Consider the following 20,490-nt stretch of genomic DNA (forward strand, 5'->3'; position numbering starts at 1 on the left):
CGCATATGTGTTCCAAACAGCTGCACAAAGAATACATGAAAAGTCTTATTTGCTTGTGTATATATATTTTTTTTTATTCTGGTCACACAACGCTCACCACCAAATATGTACACATACATTTTTTTTAAAATCTTGAATTTGAGATACACATGAAGTCAAAATGGCTCTGTATGGTAGGTTGATTTGAATTAACTGACCAGTGTGTACCCAAAAATTATTTAGAAAATAACATTCCTGACAGGCAGAGGATTGTAGTGAGAGAACGTACTATATGCAATGAGAAGAGTTCCTTAGATTATCAAGGATACATGATGACAACACGTCACAACATAGAAAAACATTTTTTCACCACATTGAAGGCCGGTTTGGGTCTGAGTTAAAGCAAGAAGCAGAGGTTGCACCTTATAGGTGAACGTTTGGCAAGAAAAATTAAAAATAAATCACTGAGAAATGTCTTTTATATTTTATAAGGTCTCAAGTTGAATAGCTGTATTAAAAAAGGTTGCAGCATTTCATTTCTGGGATGGAAACATTTCCAGGCCTCATTTTATGCACAGTACACAAAGTTGACATTGAAATGTTAAAAGTTTAGGAACATTAAAAACTAATATAACCACATCCTTTGTAAAGATCGCACAATGGAATAAAGTAAAGACACTGGAGTTTTTTTCCTTCATATAAATGAGGCCCAGAATTACATATTCAAACATTAGTCAAGTGGTTTTTATTTACTTAGAGACCACTTCTGCGTATACTGTAAGTACACAATTACCGTTACAGGCACAAAACACAATCCTTGTACTTGTAAAGACATCCATGACACCCTGTTTCTCTTACAGAGAGAAACCTCCACAATACTGGCCCAAGCTTGATGGTGCTTTCTTGATAAGTTAGAATTATCCGTGCACATTTGCCTAAAATTTTTTTGGGATCACTGGTAAAAAAAATTGAGAGTCCTGAGAAAAAAAAAAAAAAAAAAAAGCACCAGTACAGACATTTAGCAGAGAGGCATATCAGTCAGATGTGTTGAGTGTTCACGGTCTGGAGGTTTTCGGCAGTGTACGGTAAGGAGAAAGGCAGTGGGGGTGCCCTGAGACACTAAGGGATTATAGAAAGAAGACACAATAGGTACACAATGTGTGTGTTTGTGTGTGCGGAAGTGTTACCATAATATACAGCATAAGTATAGATACATAATTACCAGACAACACAGAGAGGGTGCATGTTCAGTTTTCTTTGCTGGTGCCTGCACTACTTTATTGCACTAACAATCTAATCAAGTGAATTGAATGAATAAAAAAGTCATTTCAACACCCTAAATTAAGAAAAGAAATTAAAAACAGACTGATGGAGAAGTAAAGAAATACTTCTGCCGTAAAACATGTCAAACTGATTTTCACACAGGCATTCACAGGTGTCGGTTTAGGGATTTTGAACATTTTATACGAAGCAAAGCTTTCTCGTCTATTTATATGAGTTATAGTCATCTTTCCATGCTGGACTTTTGCGTTTTTAATTAGGTTTCAACAATCTGTGTAGTGTCCATACAAGAATCCTAACTTTTGAAGGAAATAAATTTAACCCAGAAGTATGAAGATTAAAAAGCTTCTCAAAATACAGTGTTGCACCCAAATACAGATATATTCTAATTAAGGCAGTTGACGAAGTACTGTGAACCAACACAAAGCACAGCTTTTCATGCGTACACCTCCGTATTTGCAAGAGTAAAACAAAACAAAAACGGCCCAGACAAATTATGTTGAATAGAAAAAAAATATTGACAAGAACTTTAATTAACATCATAAAACTAAAATAACGACAATAGGCAAATGGTATAAACAATTATCAAAATTACAACAAAAAAAAGAAGAAAAATACATTTGGTAATCATAGTCATCTATAAAAACAGTACTTGCTTTGCTTTTCGAGAAATGAAATGACTTGATCTGAACCCGATTTCCTGCTTCAACAATCAAAATACAGCTTTGGTGTTTAACGAATGGATGAAAAAGCAAAAAAAATATTTTTGCAATGTGGAAAAAAAAGGTGTACACAGTACAGTAAGAGTCTTTAGATAACATTTTAAAAACACATACTAAAAAAAATAATATGACGCTCTTACAGTAGGAGTGTGCAGGGAGTGTGTGGCCGAGAGATGACGATGACGAAGATGTGTCTGTTTAAGCATGTGTTAAGGAGGTGCAAACCGTTGTCTAATTGCACATTTGAAGGACCCTGGGTAGAAAAGTCTGAGGTCACACTAAATATTTGGCACTGAACTGATTGACTGATATACAATGCTAAAACCAAAAGAAATCTAGATTAAAAAGACAAGTGTTGATCACTAAATCCACATCAAACTGTGTCGTGTGTTTGCATGTGTGTTTGAGTGTGTGCTGCGCGCCCACGTGTGCGTCTGCATGTGTCCGTTTAGGCGGGGGGGGGATGTAGACGTGCATTTTTAGCAGTCCCCCGACTTGAGGTTGTCTCCGTCCTCCTTGGACAGTGGAGACCGGGCCTCCTTCATTTCCTCGCCTTCCTCTCCGCTCTCACTGCTGCCACCTAAGTCTGGGTAAACCACCATGCAGAACTTCTGACCCACGTACGTCATTTTATCTGGAAGAAGGAGAGAGTGACAAAAGAGATTTTAGGAGTCGCAATTAAAAGGACTTATAACACAGTATGCATCCACTGCATGAAGACATTTAGTTTTAACTTCATACAAAAACCAAAAACGTTTAGGGGGGGGGTTCAATCTTCTCATACTACTCTCGGAAAGAGAAATAAAATAAGTGTATTTCCCAAATCTATAATACTCTAGATCATACCAATTAGATATAAAATGAACTTGTATTTCTAAAAAGGTTAAAACATTTCACAACCAAACATCAGTCTCAAAGTGACACAGCCCCACGATCAAGCTAACTTACCAACAAAGGCGTCGAAGCACTTTGGCTTGTTGTCCCAGTAGACTCCCAGGAAATAGACGGGGACGCCAGTCAGCATGATGGCCAGGCCGGTGCCGCACACAACGGGCTCGGAGTAGAGGGAGAAGATGAGCAAGAAGGCCCAGAAGATGAGGTAAATAACCGGCCATATCAGGCTGATCTGTAAGAGAAAGAAAAAGGTAAGTCATGAAGAGAGAGTCATTTCAAAGTCTGGAATTATATTATGCAGTGATTATTGCAGTTAAATGCTAATGTGTGCCACTTCATCATCTGATCAGCATTCTGCTTTGTTTGGTATAAAACCTAATAATTTTTTGCTTTTAATATAATTTTTTTTAAACTTATTACATTAAAACACAACACAAACCCACCTTGATTGGTCGGTGCATGTCGGGCTTCGTAAAGCGTAGCACAATCTGCCCGGCGACAGTGACTCCATAGAAGAGGTAGTTGATGAAGCCCACGTAGTTGATGAGGGTGTACATGTCGCTGGTGCACAGCATAAGCAGAGTAGACAGGCACTGAGGAATAAAAAAGGAAAGACAGGAAGTTTGACCTTTCGTCTACATCTGGTTTGGTTTAACAAAGTATCACGAGACACTTATCTGAAGGAGATAACAACAAAAAGGAAGTGTATAGTGGTGAGAGCTTGGACTCACAGTGAAGAGCAGAGCGGGGATGGGGGTGCAGCGTTTCATGTGAATCATGGCCAGCAGACTGGGGAGGTGGCCCTCTCTGGCTCCGGCAAAGAACAATCTGTGAGAGACGGAAAAAAATGACGTTAAGATAGTGCAACCACGTGTTATATGTAGGGAAAAGAAAAGGACATATGGAGAGGGTTGATATGTGGAGATGAAGTAGAAATGAAAGCAAAAAGGTCACGTGTCTTGAATTATCCTGATGGATGTGAAAACCCTGGGGAAAAAAAATAAAAACATTAAGAAAGTTCTACAAAGGGGTGGAACTTACCGTGATGAGGTGAAGAGGGAACCGTTGACTCCTCCGAATGTGGAGAGGGCCACGGAGATGGGCATGATCCAGGACATGACTCCCAGCAGCTTCTCACCAAATGTCTGGGAGGATGAAGGTTAGATAGTCAGTTACTTCAACGTCTATTGTAATGCATTGAATGGAGGTACATAGTGCATACATACAAACAAAAAGAAGAAGGCTTAACATCAGTTCAACATGTCTGCCTTGTGCATGGACCAAATGGGATCACTAGATGGAGGTAGAGTCACTCTATACTAATCGAAGACCCCACCCTGCGTCAACACTACCTAGCAACTCACCACGGCAACGGCATTGGAGGCGAGCAGCTCCTGAGGACTCATGGCCGTGACGTAGGCGATGTTGGCAAAGACGTAGACGAACGTCACGAGAGGGATGGAGATGAAGATAGCACGGGGAAGGTTTCTGTAGACAATGATAAAAACAAACAGAAAATGTTTAGGAGAGTTGTTTAGGAGAAGGAGGGTGGGAATGACAGTAGGAAATTAAAGAAGGTACCTTAGGGCGGAGGTGTATTAACGGATACTAACGTTATTAAAAAATGTGGGATCATTACCAAGATAGATGCAAAATCTACAGGAAATGAAGAAATAAATCATTTTAAATGGATCTGAAATGTTTCTAGGTCCAAGGCCAGATACGGGATAAGGGATGACAGTGAGAATTTATCTAAAGTTGAATAAATTGAAGCGAACTTTAGCAAAAAAAAATAAGGATTGGGCACTGCTTTTACACAACTTTTAAAAGAGGTGACATATTATGCTAATTTTCAGGTTCTAAATTGTAATTTTGGTGTCTACTAGAAACTGTAGACATTTCTCACATTGCCATAAGTGAATCTCTCTTTAAGCCCCGCCTTCCAAAAGGCCAAGTCTGCTCTGATTGGCCCTGGCCCTGAATCTAACTGCCGGTTTAAATCTAACTGACAGTTGGATTCAGGGGTATCTTGGGTAGTGCTAAAACTTACCTTTTTAGTCAGGCTTTTTAATTAAGCAACTTTTTATTCAGTTATTTCATTATTTATTTAATTATTTTATAGCCTATTTTATTTATATATGTAGCCTGCTTTTATTTACTTTTTATAACTACTTTTATTAGTTATTTTATTTATTGATTATTATTATTACTATTTTTAATTCTAATTTTATTCATTTCTATCCTATGTATTTTTATTTATTTTAAATTTTTTATCTATTATTTTAATTTTTAATGTTTTTATTAATCGCTATAAAGAGCTCTTATTTATTTTATCTCTTTATTTTAAATTGTTTTAGTTTTACAGTCTCTAGTGTTTTCTCTCTGATTTTGGGGTATGGATGGGTGGAAGGGGGAATGTTTTTGCATGTATGCATATCTCTGGGTGAGGGGTGGGGGGAGGGTTGTATTAAGCTCTTTGTGTTACATTTGATTGTATGAAAAGTGCTATATAAATAAAGTTTGATTGATTGATTGATTGCTTATCACAGGTGGAGGTAGTGCTAAGTTAGGTTGGTAGTGAAGGGGCGTGGCTTCTCCCCTTGTGGTGTCATAAGGGGAGAGAAATCTGGCAAGTGATTTTAAATAATGTTTTCAGAAAGGTCGAGGTAGAGAAAAAGAGAAGAGGAACAAGAAACGTGAGAGGCAGAACAAAGTGTCTTACACGTAGGGGTCCACCAGCTCCTCTGTGACGTAGTTGAGGAAGTTCCAGCCTCCGTAGGCGAAGGACCCTTGTAGAAAGGCTAACGCTATCAAACCCACATCGTAGTCCTGGAAGGGCTCGAAGGCATTGGCTGGCTCCAACCAGTAGTACTCTCCTAGAGGAGACAATGACACAGATGATTAGGTGACCTTTTCCAGTGGTGATAGTTCATTTAATCCACCTTTTCCATTTTCAAATCAACATCGTCTTGTCTATTCCGGGTTTTCCGGGTTCCTTATGTACATTTGCATGACATTACCGAACTAGGTGGCTCTGTTCCTGATCATTTGTCTTGTTTGCTAACATTGTTTTGCAGCAAGGGTAAACAAATCTGGTTTCCACAACACTGTGGACTCGCCGTGAAGAATCCCCATCTGAGAACCATCATCATAATGTAATCAGTGTCTGCAAAACAGGCTCCGACATCCTGCTAAGTCCCCCGTAATGTCTATTCCTTACTGAGAAATGATCAAACACGCCGCTTGGGGTAAATGTCTAAATAACCCATGATCTGTAGGAATCTTTCTCCTTTGTCACCGCATTCTTCCTGAAATCCCCCTCCCTCAAGGCCTGTTTTCAAAAGAGCATTAAAGTATTTCTAGTCCCACATACCGTCCCCCCTTCGTATGCCACCAAGAGAGTCTCCCATCAAATCAGCCACTGAACTCTTCATTTACCTTCAAAAGGGCGCCCATTTTGTGTTGTTTCAGCGGGGGCCTGCTGTCTGTGGCCCCTGTAATAACTGGACCTAAGCCATGTTGGGACAGCAAACCCACACAGACGTGCTGGTATTCGCAATGCGAGGGCTAATATGCGAGGGGCCCCATCAACTTACTGACCCTTGTGGCGTCCACGGGGAGTCTATACTGTCCAGATTGACTAAAGATGTCCCCAGTGATCTTGAGCGTGTGTGTGTGTGTATGTGTGTGTGTGTGTGTGTGTGTGTGTGTGTGTCTTATTTTTTCTTTAAACTAGGAAGAGAAACCGCCACACAAAGGTGTAATTCACGATGCATTAAGGGAGCACTTCAAGGTGAGCTTACCTTTGCAGATCTGCACAATGCCCATGACGATGATGAGGGCGAGGGCCAGCAGCTTGCCGGCGGTGAAAATGTCCTGCACTCTGGTGGCCCACCTCACACTGGAGCAGTTCACCCATGTCAGCAGCACTAAATGCACACACACAAAAACAAAAATTCAGAGTTAGTGCTTAAAATCAATTGTAATCAACTTTAAGTGACTTCTGAAAATCACCTTATTCCATGTTTGATGTTTACACTTAAACCGAACACTACATTTGAGCATTTCCTGTATGTCTTGTGCATTATTCTATACAGATTTCTCCTAAAGCCCGACAAACGGTTTCGTTAATGTTTAGCTGCACAATGTGAGTTTATGCTGACGGCGCTGGCAGGTGGGGAAAGTGCAAATTTGTAGATGTGAAATTGGTAGATAACATTTTATGCGTTGATTATTTTATTGGTCTTGTAAAAGGAGCTGTCGCTGCATTGTTGCTAGTAGCTGTAAGAATTACAGTATTTCCCAAGAGACGAAAATGAGGTTACTGTCGCTGCTAAACCTGTAACACAGAAGTAACAGCTTTGAGGTGTCCTTGAAAGTAAGTGAGCTGATCTCGGGTCAGTGAACAGAGAAAGATTGAAAGCTGTGCACTTGAACATATACGTGACGTGTCTTAACATACTGTATAACATGACGGGGACCTTTGACTCATTGAACTTCGCCCATTATCTCAAATGCCTCTTGTCTTATGTGCAGTAGCTAGGTTTTATTTGGAAGTACTGCAGGTAGTGGGCATTCATACATGGTTTGGCAATGCAAGTAACAATAACCAAGTAAATAAATAAATATTAATAATCTCTTCTTTGCTTCCTACAAGTTAATAGCAAAAACTGTAGAAGCATGTATCAATGCAATTGGTCACCCAACACTGGAATGGTTACGCTATCATTAGCTTGAAAACATTGTGTTATTATGCGTTTAACATATGCTTTTTCATATTATGTACCATCTGTATCTGATGCGCAAGGTTGAAAGCTAGTACATTTTTAGGTGACAAATGCCATTTCACTCACTTCAGCTCGAGGTTGACTTAACACGGACAAAGATAATGGATTTGATTTGTACTGCAGGGTACAACAGGCCAATGGGTTCAGTGCCCATAGGGTGCCATTAAATAAGAGGCCTGTTTGAGTCTGCGGGATTAAGCCCATCACATTAACTAACTCTTGGCCACTGCAGGGAACAAAAGGCAGATGCACATGGACATACATGTATTGGTCTGCACTGTGGATGTTACGCATTGGATGCAAACACAGACACACCAGCACATAGAGTGGGGTTGTGTGTGTAGTTTTTTTAGGATGGTGAGTGGGTGATTTAAGGGGACAGCAAAGTTGGGAAGTTATGGCCTCAACTTCCTGGCTTTTATTTTTGCAAAATACATTTACTACAGCAGATAGAAGAAGAGTGGCGGTGAGGGGGAGCTGCCACTGCTGCTGCTATAGTACACTTCCCCCTGCATAAAAAACAGGAAACAAAGAAGCATGCACACCCAAAACAGCTCTTGATCGACTTGATTTGTCTCGTGTACACACAGGCACAATGAACTTAAAAACACAACTATTATACTCATGCATCCCTGAGTAACTAAACCTAAAATGTCCAGTAAACAGAGGTGTTTTAGGAACCAGATCTTTGGTCTAACAACAACGCACGTGTCAACACCTGGTCCTTTTTTTTTTGTTGATTGGCAGCCTGCGACTAAAACACCCGAGGACACATTCTACGAAACCATGGAGCCGCTCAGCTGTCCGTAAACTGAGTATACAAAATGTGCGTGTGGAAAACTTGCTGAGTGTACGACGAGGCTGCTGCAAAACATGACAGAGTTATGACCTCGCACTCTGCCATCTGAAGGAAGACACAGAACCCCAGGGGGGGGGGGGGAGGAGGAGGAGCCCCCCCCCCCCCCCCCCCCCGACTCACATGTTTTTTTGAAATGGTACACCTAAAACCTTTAGCCCACCGCATAAAAATTAGCAGACCAACAGCCAGCCGTGTCTGGTTTGCATGTCACAGAATCACGCTATAACTGGATCGGTGGGTAAACACATAAGGTTATATACAAATTTAGGCAATCGCATAAATGCCTGAACACAGGAGCAGATAAACACACGCAAGCTGCTCACATAAACAAAATGGAATAACATCAAGGGTTGTGGAGAAACAGCTAACCTCTCACCCACATTTCTCTTGAACAACAACAGCAAAACAGGTTGTTCTTTTTCATCCGTACAACATTTATCCAAGTGACACAAGACAGGCACTTCACCTATCCGCTTGGGACCAACAGCTCTTGTCAGAACTAAGCACATTTTTCTGCAGGGCATTCATCATAGCGTGACGAGAGAGACAGGTAAATGTAGGTCACCAAGTCTGCAATCCAAACTAAAAAGATTTAGAAAGCCTTCCGAGAGCGCAGACCTCCTGCCTAAGTTGTAGTATTTTGCAAATCTCCACCAAAGAGGCCGTGTTATCAGTTCTTTGTGCTCATGTGATGATTAGATCAGAGGAATACCTCACAACTTTTTAGACAGGGAAGAGGAAATTAAGTAGTGGATGTCTTGATTCACAAGTCACTGTCTTGACATGCAAATGTTTTTGGAAAGTGAGGTTTCTACATCGTCAAAACAGGGCGGCCAACTGTGCCCATCTACCCCTAAACAGCCTGTTACAGGACGCCCTTTGGGAGACTGACAAAAATAACATTTGGAGATCATTTTTAGGGAGAAGAAATCCACCAAAAAAACAGGTTGGAGTTGGGCAACAGCTCAGACTAAAAGCGGCGACTTTGGAATATTTTTGGGAAAGGTTAAGTTGGGATGTTTACTCGACAGGTCAGATAAGGGTATTGACAGGGAAGAAAAAGAGTCTTGTTTTGAAATCCACCTCAACTGTTCACCACACACACACACACACACACACACTCTCCTCCGGCGTCCACGCTCGTCTCTCTGTCTGAAGGCTGCCTGCAGTATTTGGCCCGTGCGTGTGAGCTGCAAAATCAACCGCTACCGTGTTGGCGGCATTTGTCATCACACTTTTCGCCGCTTGGCGCTACACTCCTCTGGCTGCTCTGCCATCTCTTCTATTCTGCTTGTGCTATGACCTCTGACTGAAGGTTCAATAGCAGGTCAATGTGGCATAAATACTGCTGCAGTGAAGCATGTGCTTCAATGTTAAAGTGCACTGCACTACACAGTTTGTGACCTACCTGTACTTTTACATTTTGTCTCCACCCCTTAATGTGATTTCACCCACATGAACTAGTTTTTCTGGCAGTATTTCAACATCAGAGCCTGTCTCGACAAGTTGCACCCAAAGGAGAACTTTGAGTCCTTTAGCTGTGTTTCTTTAGGCTACGTTATCTTGACATAATCCATACTGAACCTGTGTGTGGGTCAGACCTGTCAGCTGGTTCACCAGGAAAAACTGTTGTTGCAAATTTGTCTAAACGTAAGTTAGCTCGCCTTAGCACTTAGCAAGACAGCAAAGCAGGGGAAACAATCGAAACAATGCTAGCCCAGCTCTGTCCAAAGATGAGGAAATCTGTCTACAGGCAACCTTTAAAGCTTGTACCAAGTTTCAATCTTGGTGCCAAGTTAGGATAAAGTTCTGACGGTGTTGATCTTCTTGTCTAACTCATGCAAGAAACCAAACAAGGGTGTCAGATGTCAATGCCAGACAATAACTTTTATTGTGTCTTTCTCTCTCTCATTTTTCTACCTGGGACAGACAGAGTGTTGTCATAGCATTTTGAGTTCACCAAACGTTTAAGTCAACAAAAGGGCGAGAAACGGTTTCGCTCCAGGGAAATAAAGCTTAAGCAAATCATCCCATTAAAGTGAGACACAATAGAGAGGGACGCTCTAAGATTACACAATATGAATGATTTCACAGATATTGTACACCACACACACACACACACACACACACACACACACACACACACACACACACACACACACACACACACACACACGTGCGCGATACTCACAGAGGCAGACGGCAGCCAGCAGGCGCAGGCCGTTCTCCGGTGGGAAGCAGGTGGGGAAGAGAGGCTGCAGGACGTAGTTGGAAAACGTCAGCGCGATCACAGCCTGGTTGGTGGGATAGATCACCAGCACGGCAATCCACAGACGCAGGAACCTGAGGCGAGGAAAGGCACGGTTACAAAACATGGAGGCATATGGCACATACAAATCATTACAGAGTCCTATTGACAGTAGTTTTTGGTTGAAATGTAAACTGTACATTGACTCAATTGTTTGGTTTAGTCATCATTACACTGGGTGCTGTTGTGATTGAACAATATGTGGGAAATTCCATTGAAAAAATGTTGAATGAAAAATTAAATGTCAGTGACTATAGACAGTGGCTGATACTGATGGAGGGTTTTTAACAAAAGGCTCAATATCAGCTTGAATTCAAGCAAAGTGTCCACAGGCTGTGTACGTTTAATGCACAGGATGAGTCACATGTTGATGCAAGGCTCGTCAGTAGAGGCACAGGTGGCGACTGGAGCTACGCAAACAAATGAATACAGGGAGGATGGAGGGTGGGGGGGGGGGGGGGGCTGGAGTGTGTGATGAGATGAAGGAGAGCAGGATCTGACTGCAGCAGGAGCAACGAGGCGGGAGTTTTTTTTTCTCATAAAATTCCCTGGAAGCTTACAGAAGGGGTCATTACAGATGACTGCGCTAACGGGATTGTCTGGCACTGGAATGTGTGAGTTGAATGTAAAAATGGAGATAAAAAAAATGGAGGTCAACGCTAAATGAAACCCGACAAAGTACTTTAATGTACTTGTTCATTAGTTTTTTTCCTTTAATCTCTTTGTGTAACTCAAGTCGACCGCATTTCTCAAGGAAATGTTGTACTTTGTTGAAATATTAAGTTTGCAGAAGTATTTGATATAATGACTCCATACAGCCATGCTACTGTATATAGCAGGCCATATCCTGTGTACTACAACCTTCATTAGTCTGACATAATAAAAGGGTCTTTGTCCTTGATTCATTGTCCATTCAAGTTGTGTTTGAGCTCACAACTTCACGAGCACTTCCGGCTGCGACAAGGTAATGTAAGTATTTCCATCTCTTCGGTTATTGACTTATATGTTCATAGAAACGCAACACACCCACAATACATGGGGATGAAAGGAGCAGGTCAACAAAATACAAACAGCGTTTGAATGCAGTTTATTTGTACTAGACAGAGGGCACAGGGAAACGGAGACACTTCAAAAAGGGGCGACAAAGCCTCTGGAGGTTACAATTCATTGATGTGTATTGATAGCGACGGTACAAAAAAGGGACAAAAACAATCATTGGATGTTTGGTCTGGTGGAATTCCTCTCCCAAAATACCCCGATAATATGTATCCTTGCGATAGGTGAGGGGGGTGGGAACAATGGTCTAATCTGTGTTTACAGTCTGGGCAAAAAGGCACAGTGTGTGTGAGAAATCTACGCTAACAAACAAAGATGTTTTACTAGGAAAATGACCTAGCATGGTTCCCAAGCACTTACTGTAAGTGCCGTTACCCTGAAGCTACTCATTTATGGATGAAGAGAAGGTGGCTGTGGGCGCTAAAAAAAAATATTAAAAAAAATCAAAACCCATTGAAGGAGATGAAAAAAACCACAGCAGCCTGGCGTTTGTAACTCTGAGTCACTTTGTCTGTTTACGGAATGACCTTGTGGGCATGTGTGGTTAAAACGCGTGAGCCAGTATTTACCCAATGATAATTTAATTTCCTTTTACTACGCCTAACTCCTGCACTAGAGCACTAGCAAAGAAAAAGACCCCCTGCTTTGGATTTAGATGTCTGAGCCACCTGCATGGACAGGCTCATCCACCGGGATGAAGAGAGGAATCTAGACATGTCGGTATGCCCACGTAAATCCATGTCAAATTAACTTTTTTAATTGTTTGGGGATAAAAATGGATCACACTGGGGGTCCAATCAAACCTTAGTCAACTGGGGGTGAGTTAGAAGATGTCAGTCTTCAAAAGTGAGAAGTTTGTAAATAAATCCACCGCTTACATTTCACTTTTGGTTATTATGAGATATAGTCACTGAAAAATCACAAGCCAATGGTAGTTTCCTGTACATTACCCAGTCAAGCCTCCTTAATGTATGTAGCTTACTGACTCAAAATCAAACCTTCAGACTCTACGTGAACATACACCCATTTCCAGAAGTAGTAAGATGAATAATTGAAAGATGCGCTCACCCTGCCAGCCCTCCGAAGATGTCCTTAACGTAGGCGTAGTCTCCCCCTGACTTGGGGATGGTGACGCCCAGCTCGGCGTAGCAAAGCGCTCCGATGGCGGTGATGATGCCTGTGACGATCCAGACAATAAGGGCCAGGCCCACGGAGCTGGCGTTCTCCAGCACGCCCTTCGGACTGACGAAGATACCCGACCCAATGATGTTACCTGGTGGGGGAAAAGGGGGAGAGTTTGTGGTCAGCTGTGTGTGTCTTGACAAGTTGTGGGGTTGAACGTGTGTGAATGAACAGCCACAGGACTTTTTTTTCAATCCCACAATTCCTGTAATATTCCGGACAATTTTTTTTCTAGTTTTGGATGAGGGTCGACTATTCAAAGCAAATAATTTTTATTTTGTTACCAAGTTATTTCATTTCTGGTTTGAGCCAAGATTACAAACTGGAGGAATTCGAAAGATGTAGTATTAGGATTTTGAAGTTCGACCCATAATATTGAATAAAATTCCAAGACATATCTGCAGGCGCTGTTAATCCCCTTTAAAAATGTATAAGTCTATAATTGTTCTTTCTTTTTTGGAGAATTGTTTCTTAAAGACGTCAAGAGTCAATGGGCTAAAATAATGTGAAAGGATCATACCAGTTATTTTCAACTTCAAAGCATGTCATATATACTACAAATCTTCTACCAAACCAGGAATCCTTAGCAACATGAAAACACATAACAAAGCATGTTATAACACACTATAAAAAGGAATACTAGTGCACTATAGACTCTTTCTAAATATACTCGGAAAAAATTGCCAATTGATATAATGTATTATTCAGTTGTAGGTAGTTATTGAACGGAAATGAGAAACTGGATGGTGAGAGACAAGGAAGAAAATGAGAGAGAGAGAGAGAGAGAGAGAGAGAGAGAGAGAGAGAGAGAGAGAGAGAGAGAGAGCGACCATGCACAGTCAGGATTCGAAGCAGGAACCTGTAATCTGCTGACACAGAGGTTTTAGTGGATGAAGCAAGAAAAGGGAGCGGGGTGACAGAGTGCAAAGAGGGAGTGGGGATGATAGGCTACATATGGAGAGATGCGGTGGATGATAAGGCCCCGCCTGACGGCTTCAATGAGCATCGGAGTGCCAGGACGTTTATACAGGAGCTGAAACATGGCGGTACAGACGATTGGGTTCTGATCCAACATTAAAAGAAACCGCCTGGAGTCTAAGGACACATTCATTTGTATAGGCTGCAAGCAACCGCCCAGTGGCCCATAAAGAACAAATCTAACTAGGTTTCAGGGTCAAAAGGTTGAAGGTCTTCAACCATAACAGGCTGACTGGGTGATAGACTGAGTACAAAAGTCAAAAAGGTACATGAATGATACCGTCACATTCTAACAGGAGAGTTTAATGGATTTATTATGGATCGTGTTTCCTGCTATATACAGCCAATAAACTACAATACCCAACTTGCAGCTTTGCATGCAGATAGGTGTAGAGTGTGGCAACATGTAGACCCTTTCATTAAGTAAAAGAAAATCTAATATTTGATGGTTCAGGCTTCTTGACTGCAGCGTTTCGTAACATCTTTGCAAATTGAATACATTTTTAAAATGTCTATATCTTAATTAATTAATAATAAAAATCAACAGATAAGATGAAAACACTGCATCCTTCGTGTTCTTTGTGAGCGGTCATTTGGGGACATGTTGCAACAACATGGGGACATGTTGCAACATCCAGCACCAAAATGAAAAGGCTTCAAACTTAACCGACACTGAAAAAAATCTGCTTTGATCATAAAAGCAAAGTCGGAAAAATGCCAAAATTGAAGGATGGAGGATACGCATATCTGTACACCTTAAACCTATTCCATATGCGACACATGCAAGTTGTAAGTACCGCTACTTGCTTATGTAACTACAGTTGCAGGTAAAAGGTTAAAGTAAAGGCGACAAACAAAACCATCACACCTTTGATAGTGTTAACACCTTTATGACAGCAGTGATCTTAAGTGTGTGACCCTTGACATTCATCTCTACACTGCCTGAGTTTATCACTGTGCAGAGGCAAATAAAGGCAAAATGGTGGGTTCCTTGATTGGTTTGATGAACGGGTGTTTTTTTTAAAAGGGCGAGCAAATCTGCACGCTTGCACGTTGTGTGTTTGTGTCAGACATGCTGACTAACGTGGAATCTCTTCAAGTTTCCTGTTCTTGGGGTCATCCTTTTTTACATCCCTTTGTCTCCAAACCAAAGGGGGAACATAACCAATTTAAAAAAAAATGCTGCTATCAAACCACTGGCTAGCTCTTGAACTTGATCGAAAACTTTTTATAATCAACTTTGAAAACAAAAATCTTAACTGCCATATCCATTGAGGTAGCACGCATCATCACTCCTGGCCACAACAAGTTAAGTGTGTTGTCATATTTTGGGATGAAAATCTCAACTGTTGTAACAAATCTCTGCAGGCTTCCGCCCCTTCTGCCTCAGGATATTTTGATATTCTCCTTTGTTGTTTCAGAAAGGAAGAGGCTCGGCCCCAGACGTGTTCTCAGAGTACGGACTTTGTCTGATGTCTATTGACAGTAACAGGCTGTGACTCCACTTCAGACTTCACAGCATTGCATTCTATCTAAAGAGAGCTCTGAGTTTCTTTTGATCAATAAACTAATCATTTCAGCTCTTCTCACTATTATGGCTACCTATCTTGGGCTGGATACTCTTGAGGTTTTAAATGAGGCTTTCCTAGATCTAATAACAGCGTAAAATCATTTATCTTTGGATTAATGTAATATTAGAAACATTTCTACATAGAAGACTAAATGGAGACACATTTTGTGAGTCTATACGAACAAAACAAAGCCTCGAATGTTCAGTCTTAAGTCTCCACATTGAAACATTACACCCCTTACACGAAACAATGGGAGAAATGAACTGTGTTGTCATTTGATAGGACATCCATGACTCTCCTCACACTCACACCAACAGACAATAAATTAATCAACCAGCAATGTGTGTTTATCCAGCATTGTGGTATAACCCTGATCAGCCCTTTACAAAAGCCCTGGAAGATTAGTTCTTACATTTCCCTCCCAGCGGTAAATCCTTGTCCAAACAGCCACCAAGCTGTGGCAACCTGCTGCTCGGCCCATAGCCAGACCCTGCAGGCCTGTGTGTGCGTGCATGTGTGCGAGTTATTATGATTTTCACCAGAGCGATTCACAACACTGATGCGATCTACAAGCAAATGTTCCTGTATCATCCCTAAACACCTTATGATTGATTTAGGCTCTGCAGGGGAATTTGGCTACATGAGACAATGTGGTACTGCAAAACGATAAAAACTGACTCAACATTAAAAAGGTAGAGTCAGCGATTCTGGAGAATGCTTGTTGTCAAAATCACTTCGTCAAAATCAGTGGATATCGCCTCACGATCCACTATCTCTCCTATGAGTCGGGGGGGAAAATCAGGGGTGAATGCATAGCTTTGGCTCTGTAAACAGGTATGTAAACAAAAGGGGGCCCCTCCATAGCTAGCAACATGTCTGTTTACAGAGTCTAGGCTGTGTATTTACACCAGATTCTTCTTCAGTGTGCACACAGTATGGACAGGTAGCCGACCCAGAGGAGAACCTCAATGATTTTGACAATAACCATTCTACAGAATCTCTGACTCCACCTTTACGTCAAAGGATATGAATTTGCGTCAGTGCAGTATTTCAAATTGGAGAAAACACAGATTGAAAACAGCTCAGACACGGCTAAGCCAGGCAAGCTAATAAAACAGCATTGTCAGGGAGTGGGGCCTTCTTCCAAGTGGCCAAAAGTTCACTTTTAATCCAGATTCCTAGTGTTTCTGGACTGATGTGTATGTGTGTGATAAATCCCTGTGCAGTACAATGGGCCATAAAAAAAGAGTTTGATATCCTTGTGTGCCCGACCCTTTTTTCCAAGAAACCCAGCAGGAGGGGGGGAGCTCACAACAACTAGAAAGGATCAAACCCAGAGTCAGCTGACCTCAGGTCTGCCATATCTCGCACAGGACCGACGCGCCATCTGAACGAGCATGAATGAGTGACTTGGTCAAGGACAAAAAATAAATAAAAGAACAGTCTAGTGACTACGTCAAGGTGTTTGAACTGTGAAAGAAATCCTTTAAAATTATTATGAGTGTCTTGACAGACACTGACAACCCGTTTATTGATCTTTGGCCGAAGACAGGAGGGCTATGAATAAATTAGAATTTAATTATCTATTCATTGGTGGAAAGATACTCTCAAGGGTGGGGTTACAGAGAAGAGACGGTGTCAGCTTGCTATGCATGCAGATTTGAGATTTTAAGGAAATGTTTAATAGATGTTTAAGAGAAAGATAGGCTACTCCGCCAATACAACTCTAACTGTTTTAAGCTTCTGGTGTGCTACTTCTTAACACCAGTGCAGTGGCGATTAAGGCCTTTTCCCGGTAAAAACCCTCAAGGATTTGGGGAGTAAGTAACAAAATTAAGAAAACAAAAAACCAAAGTCTTCTCCACAGCATCTGATTGTCAAGGTTACTCTTCATCTTTCTCGCTCTCCTTTTCTTGAGATTTCCCATGAGCACACACTCTCACACTCTCACTCACTCTGCCCTCTTTCCTCCCGTTACCGTGGAAACACACGAACAAATGAGTCACCCCAGTCCAATCCTACCCCTCCCATCTTCTATACTTCACCCTGTCAAGGTCAACATGAAGACCACACCTGGACAACAAACCGCTGGTGTATTTCATCCCTGTGTTTATCGATCCATCTGTAGTTTCTGCTCGTTTGTGTCGTCTGTATTGAGCGATAAATCACCCCCACTCTCCCCGCCTCTTGTGCCATCCGCTGTCATTTACTTCTCAATCATTATAAAGGTTATGTCATTCACGCAATGTTAGGTGTCAATGCTTTGAGTTAACAGATTGCACTTTTACCATAAATCTGAATAAAAACGTATCGACAGTTCTGCTAAATGGTTGATGATCAATCTAAAATCATGTTTAAATGAGTTTATCAGTGATAGAGGGCAACATAAATGATACATTCATTAACAGAGAATTCCATTTAGTTAATCATCTAGCAAAAATCCCTTTAATACCATACCAACAGTCCCTATGTTAAGCTTCTCACTGGGGGCGATTTGCTGCTTTTTCTTGCGATAACAAATGTTATTTATTTGGGTTTTGAACTACTGGGTCATGTGAGACGAGACATTTGAGGACATTACATTGAGCTTTTTAAAGTTTTAAAAGGCATGTTCTGCTATTTTAAACCTTATATCGAAAAAATTAAGAATGCTTAAAACATTATCCCACTATGAACAAAATTAATGGTGGGTGAATTGAGTTTAGAAGAGCCAGACATGTCCATTCCTATAATGAAATATAGGACCATTTATGGCAGCAGCCCATGTGCTGTGAACCTACAACCTGCTCTGAATGGACTGATCTTTAGAGCAGCAGAGATAAGTGATGGTGATGGCATCATCATCAGTAGTAACTCTAGATTGTTAAAGAGACAGAACGTGATTGACAACTTCTTCAGTTACTGTCACGACCAACCACTTGCTCTCTGTGCAGTTAAGATATTGCTGAAGCCAACATGACGGACCCTGTGTTAAAATCCAACACCCTTATCTTACAACACCCACACATATTCACCATAAAGTTCCTCAGTTAGATAGTGGAATCTGATCCCAGTGCAGTGGTGTGCCCTATTGATCAGTGATCACTCTCCTCGCCATTTTTCTCCACCTGTCTCTCTACAATTATCTCACTCAAATACACTTTGCAGACTTTTTCACACGCACACAACCTCGGGCTATCAAAATAAGTCATTGTGGCAGGGACATTTGAATTGTCGTGGTGTTCATCAGACACCTGTTGGCACCATGTGGCTGATCTATAGTAGTATTAGACGAAATGGCCAAAATGCACACTTACCAACGATAATCCCGCAGGCACTCACAAGGCCGATTTCTTTCTTGAGCGCCACTCCACCCCCACCTCCACCGCCCTCCTTCTCGCCACCGGCAGCATCCTTGCCGGAGCCCGACGTGCTGCTCCGTTGCCTGGGACCGTCCGACATTGTGATGATGGGCTGGTTTGTGGATGTGTGTCCTGTGTGACTGTGTCTTTTGTCTTCTCTTTCCACCTCACAGCGTCCGATGCCGACCGTGCGTCTCCCTTCGTGCGTAAAACCACGTTCGCTGAACAACGTGCCACCACTTATCTGATGAAGAAAGTTGATTGCAGTTGCGCCGTGTCAGCAAATTGTTCAGAAGTCTGAACAAGAAATTTTACACAATACTAATAATTATAAGTGCATGCTCTTGGGAAATCTTGTGCAAACCTTGAGTTTTCCGCGTTCAAGGTGCGAAATCTTGGTTGCTGTGAAGTTTCTTCGAGGTCAGAGCACAGCTGTCAAAAAAATTGTCTCTCGTGCACGCCGGTGTCTCAGGTGGAGCTACAGGTCAGAGTCTAAAATGCGCATCAAGTCCGGTTATCGAGAGGTGGTCGCATATTCCAGCTACGTTCCTTAAACACCCTAAAAAGGAAATAATTTCGTCCTTAACTTTGTTTCTTAAATTAGAAACTGAAAAAAGGAAGGTGAAAAAAAAAAAAAAATCTCATAAACAAGACTGTTTCCTTGTTCCAGCTGTGAGCAGCTGAACAGACAAAAGCATCCTCCTCCCTGCGCGCGCAAACAGACGCCGCTGCAGCAGTGTGTGGGACGAAAAAGGCACAAAAGTTTCAGGTCTGCTTCGTGAACATCCGACCTCCCGTGTGTGTGTGTAATGTAGTCGATTGGACTAGAGACGTTTGCCTTGGAGTAAATATACATGGTGTCCTTCATTTAAGTTTTAATAGCGCCGCCCCCGTTCTGCCCCCCCCCCCCCCCCCAACCTCCTCAGACTGCTGGGCTTGTTTTTCCTCCTCCAGCCTCTCCAGGACCCACCCATCTTTCTTTTTTCACCCCCCCCAAACATCAGCTGTTCCTGCAATCCACTCCTTCTGCTGCCGGACTGTACTATATACATTTCACATATAGAACTCCTACCCAAACCAGACAGTCTAGGGGTGGGTTGGCTGGCTCTGTTTTACCTTCCTTTTTCAATATCTCTTCACCATTTCATCTTTTTTTTTTTTTTTTTTTTTTTTTTACTTTACACTCTCATGGTAGCTCACACACATTTCACTCATTCACACTCATTATTCAAGATGCAGCACAAGCCGGTAGTCTAAATTTAGCCCTGAGACGTCACTACTCATTCTGCATGCTGCAACACTGCTGGTAGTGTGTTTCCATCCTATATGTATTGTATATTTTATGCATCCCCATTGCATCAGATAAACCAATCCATGATGCTGCTAGTTGAAGGTTGCTAGCCATATGACTTGATGATATATAACCGACTGGCATGCAATAACAAAAATACATAAAGACATTGAGGCCATTTTTGACAGCTGGTAAAAACAGAACATATGTGCTGACATTTTCACGTGTTTGCTTCCAACTC

At 41.7% G+C, this 20,490-nt stretch overlaps 1 protein-coding gene across 1 annotated transcript; it reads right to left on the reverse strand.

The window, feature by feature from the left end:
* Positions 1-80: 80 nt before the first annotated feature.
* Positions 81-19,751, reverse strand: slc7a8a (solute carrier family 7 member 8a). Its single transcript, XM_080051683.1, has 12 exons — positions 19,323-19,751; positions 18,914-19,202; positions 12,955-13,159; positions 10,714-10,865; positions 6,680-6,805; positions 5,599-5,752; positions 4,241-4,364; positions 3,918-4,021; positions 3,608-3,704; positions 3,320-3,469; positions 2,931-3,108; positions 81-2,616 (listed from the first exon to the last, which is right to left on the reverse strand). Exons 2-12 carry the CDS (start codon positions 19,056-19,058, stop codon positions 2,462-2,464), a joined length of 1,590 nt encoding a protein of 529 aa, XP_079907809.1. The 5' UTR covers positions 19,059-19,202; positions 19,323-19,751; the 3' UTR covers positions 81-2,461.
* Between the last annotated feature and the right edge of the window lie 739 nt (positions 19,752-20,490).

The sequence above is a fragment of the Ammodytes marinus genome (assembly GCF_949987685.1).
Source record: "Ammodytes marinus genome assembly, chromosome: 23".
In the NCBI taxonomy this organism is placed as follows: Eukaryota; Metazoa; Chordata; class Actinopteri; order Uranoscopiformes; family Ammodytidae; genus Ammodytes; species Ammodytes marinus.

Bases quoted from the DNA above. Each gene is read 5' to 3' on its own strand.
- slc7a8a (XM_080051683.1), bottom strand. From the start codon at position 19,058: ATGTCGGACGGTCCCAGGCAACGGAGCAGCACGTCGGGCTCCGGCAAG. The intron at 4,365-5,598 runs GTAAGACACTTT...CATTGTCTACAG, and splicing joins GAGCTGGTGGACCCCTACGT to AAACCTTCCCCGTGCTATCT. The intron at 3,109-3,319 runs GTGGGTTTGTGT...TTTCTCTTACAG, and splicing joins ACATGCACCGACCAATCAAG to ATCAGCCTGATATGGCCGGT.